The sequence below is a fragment of the Aplysia californica genome, unplaced genomic scaffold (genome assembly GCF_000002075.1).
Source record: "Aplysia californica isolate F4 #8 unplaced genomic scaffold, AplCal3.0 scaffold00615, whole genome shotgun sequence".
Taxonomy (NCBI): domain Eukaryota; kingdom Metazoa; phylum Mollusca; class Gastropoda; order Aplysiida; family Aplysiidae; genus Aplysia; species Aplysia californica.
This window is the reverse complement of record NW_004797885.1, coordinates 252,836-256,986: the sequence shown is the minus strand read 5'-3', so window position 1 is coordinate 256,986 and position 4,151 is coordinate 252,836. Positions and strand designations below refer to the sequence as shown.

The 4,151-nt window shown below is 38.5% G+C and overlaps 1 protein-coding gene across 5 annotated transcripts in view; it reads left to right on the top strand.

Annotated features, from left to right (window-relative positions):
* LOC101861687 overlaps positions 1–4,151 on the top strand; it is a 50,335-nt gene that overhangs the window by 40,340 nt on the left and 5,844 nt on the right. For 3 of the 5 annotated variants that reach the window (XM_013087647.2, XM_005107609.3, XM_005107613.3), the window contains one exon: positions 1,600–1,645. The exons of the other annotated variants lie outside the window; for them this stretch is intronic. In XM_013087647.2, the coding sequence (XP_012943101.1) occupies positions 1,600–1,645 (46 nt within the window). The remainder of the gene's footprint in view (positions 1–1,599; positions 1,646–4,151) is intronic. 5 annotated transcript variants of the gene reach the window in all.

Genomic DNA, 4,151 nt, shown 5'->3' with positions numbered 1-4,151 from the left:
CTCTCTCTCTCTCTCTCTCTCTCTCTCTCTCTCTCTCTCTCTCTCTCTCTCGATGTCGGTTTCAGGCAGATAATTCTCAAAATATTAATTTGTCTGCTATCATCAAAGGAATCAGGTTGGATTCTGTTTGCCCTTAGGTTCCTCTTTTACATGCCTTTGTTCCGTTTGTCCCCAATGTGTGTTCTCGCATGTTTTCGACTTTCTATTGTTTCTTAAAATATGTGAGAAAAGTTCTGAACGGGTTTTGTTCTTTTTTTTTTTCATTTAAAAATATTTGCTCACTCTGAACGTGTATAGTGTTCAACTACGCTTTATTTTTAGAAGAGCTCTTACTTTCTTTAATGTACTATCTAACTTTTGAGATCTTTAAAAAGAAAAGGAAAAGGGATGTGGTCTCTTTATGTAGTCTCAAAAAAGCATTCATATTGGTGACGCACTTTTCTGTGTGTTAATAAAGTTATAAGTATAGTGTATAGTATATTATATAACATACATGAATATTCTAAAGGATAAGTGGGCTTTTTAAAAAGTAGACGACACCATTGTGTTAACTGTCTAGAGTTTTACATTTTTAACTTATAGAAGGCTAACTTAGTTTCAATATGAAATATGTATTAGAAGATCGTTCGCTTATCTAATAACCAATCTCTCTCGAGAAGTAATCGATAGTTCTAGTATTGTCGAGAAAAGACCCCAGCATTAGTAACGTTTTACATCAACATAATGTATGTTATTCATTCTTTTAAATTATTCACTCGTAGCTGTTGATCTCAACTACAGCTCATACGTTTATATTAAAGTGCTTTTATTCTACACAGTTTGAAACTGAATATTGCAAATAGAATATTAATAAAGGAAAGACAAAAACTCGCAGGAAATATACGTAGATTTACAGGAAAGAAAACTACTGAAGGCAAAATGTTGTAACAGTTCGTGTGTACTTTCGTTTAGCGTTTAGATGTGCTTTTGTTCTGATTTCATGATTTGTATGTTTCTATGGTGAAGATTGTTACTTATTATCGTACGACAGTAGTAAGAAATTGTCTCATAGTGCTGGAAAAATACTGTAGGCCTAGTGCACCAAAGTATCTTATATTTTAATATTTTTTTTACGATTATCATTTGGCACGCTGTCTGAATCGTTGCTGCAATATGATGCACCTCATTTGATACTTAGAAGCACAAAGGGTATTTTGCTGCTTGGTAATTGTTGAAGAAATAAAATTTCTATCTACTGTGTTGATAAAAATATTCATTTTTTACTACAGAAAAATGACCTACTTGATAATTAGTTTTGTTCGAAGAAAAAGACTTTTATTTTAGTGCACAGAAGTTGTAGCTTCTTGTCATTTAACAGTGATTCCATGTTTTTATGTTAATTAAAGGAGCAGCGAACAAGAAAACATACGTGGCTGTCGCTAAACGAAGTGATTCTATCTGTAAATTTGCTGTTAATGTTTGCACAACGCAATTCGGTTTAGTAGTCTTTGGGTATTGACAGCCTTTGCCATTGAGTTGCCTTAGCTGTAATTCTGACCGGTGCCTGTGCTCAAAACTAGTGCATGTATATGAAGACTACACCATTTATTTATCTTACAGTTCTCGGATACCAGAATTGCCTCCCATCTTAGTTCCCTCCTCCAAGGTAGTGGGTCGTTCTGACTCTCAATGTCGTTGCCATTGTGTCTGCTCTCCCTTGGCTTTGCCGTCTGCTGTCTGTCGTGTGTCGTCTGTTGTTGTGTTTTCTGGTGTCGAGTCATTGCCACGGAGGAGTCACCATGGGCGTGGTACCTCCAAAACTTGAACTTTCAGATGGTCGTCCTCCAAAACGTGAATTTTTTTTCTGTATGTCAAAGTTTATAACTCTTTCTACAAATATACCACAATGTGTTGCAATTTGCTTGCCGTAATGTGTAAATAATGTTTTTGTATGCTGGAACACTGGACACTTTTGAATGCCAACCCCTGGATCTTGCGGTTACATTTGTATAACTTTTTTTTAAATGTGTTCATTCCTTTAAAATCAACAAACGAATATCAGTGTAATGTTTACCGTTCATTCTGGCTTTTCGAAACAGTTCACTAATGTTCACAATAACTAAGGTGTGAGTTGATCTAAGCTTTAAAAGTAAAAGGAAACACCAAAGAAACACAGAAACCCTTGTTGATAAAGTTTTTGCAAACGCTGCTATAGGAGCTCGTACGGATAGAAAGTGTACGTTTTGGCAGACGGCCTTCTTTGTTTCCCTAAACAACTACGAATATCTTGGAGAGAAAAAACGTTCGGTTTTTGGAGGTTTGTCCAAAATAACCGCATCGGTTTATATGATATGATATGGAAAAGGGGTTCATGAGTTCAGAGATATTGGTGCTGGGGGGAAAACATAAGTAGCCAGCCACTAATAGTAAGCTGCAAGTTCTCTCATCCAAAGAGAAGTGAAGATAACATGATACCGTCTACTGGAAGAAGTTGACTGTGTGCTTTAAAGAATTTTTGAGGCTTCGAAAACACTGACATTTTCCATCTAAACACCCCCCCCCCCCCCACACACACACACACTCTCTCTCTCTCTTTTGTTTTCTTTCTCTCGTCTCTCTCTATACAATACACTCTCTCTCTCTCCCTCTCTCTCTCTCTCTCTCTCTCTCTGTCTCTCTCTCTCTCTCTCTCTCTCTCTCTTCCCTCTCTCTCTCTCTCTCTCTCTCTCTCTCTTTCCCTCTCTCTCTCTCCCTCTCTCTCTCTCTCTCTCTCTGTCTCTCTCTCTCTCTCTCTCTCTCTCTCGCTCTCTCTCTTTTTCTCTCCCTCATCTTACCACCGTAAGTCTTATACATTGTCAATTTAGGTAGCCTTGGTACATAGAGCATAATCTTGGAATGTGAATGAGATTTTTCTTGAATATCAGATATGACAAGTTTTTAGCTCTGTAAATGAAAATTGGGCATAAACTTGTTTTTGTGGTTTCAACTTTAATGCCCATTAAGACCTCCTGGACTATCTCTTTATTTCTTGTCATGTTATTTCCTCTGGTGAAGCGTGTGTGCTGATGTCTTTTTCCCCCACCTTTCATTGTGTCTTTTGTTTTTGTTTTTGTTTTTAATTGTCCTTACGGAAAATTTCATAGTTTCATTTTAACGACAGATTATAGCCTTGTATTTTTAGATAGTCGTAAACTCATGGTCAAAGATTCGTAATCTTTTTTATACCGTTTTTAGAATATAATAAGCGCTTGCTTTACCATTTTCAATCCTTTCAAGGTTTCGATTTTATGAAAGGCACAATTTGCTTCAATCAGAATAACAATAGTTCAGGGTTTTCGTTCATTGTTCCTGGCTTTTGTTTAAAGATAGAAAGAAATTGGGGACGATGGTCTTTGTATAAAGCAGTGCGAGAGATAAGTGGGGGTCGAGGTGTAGGAGAGAGAAAGACAGAGAGAGAGACAGAGTGAGAGCCCGTGTCTTTACTGTCGTGAAGAAATATTTATACACCCGCATGCATACTGTGTATGCCAAAAGGAAGCAGATGTCATTGTCTATGTGGTTCATGCAGTCTCCGCTTGTCGACATCCCTGTATGGGTGAACTGACAACTCTTTGTAGAACGCTGGTTCCTGGTCCCGGCTTGCTGTGTGCATTGCTTCAGAAAGAACAACGCTCATAGTCTCAGATTAAGTCGCCTCTGTTCTTATAGTCACTCACCTTAAAACAGCGGTCTAAATGACGTGTGAACTAGCCGAAGGTTTTCGTTTTAGTAAGGTTTTACAAACGGCGCTCGCAATTGCATACGGTCATATGAGCGCCAAGGGATGGATGTCAACAGAGAAGTCCAAACGGGGAATCAGGCTCACTCTGCTCACCTCTCTAGCCTCAACAGCACAAAGTCTGCTTCGACTATCAAGGCACCCCGGATATAGCAGTTCACAAAAGAATGACACACATACAAAAGAAGTAGAGGACAAATGATGATAGTAAGGATGGGGAAAGAAAAAGCAGCAGTTCCCCCTATGTTGTTCCAGAACAGTATGAGCATGCCATTGATAAATCGGCCCATTTACAATTCCTCTGTGCATAAGAACATGTTAATATCCCCCCTTTCGGAAAGGCCTAAAGACAACTTCAGTCAGTAGCACTGCCCTGGTGGGGGGGGGGGGGGGA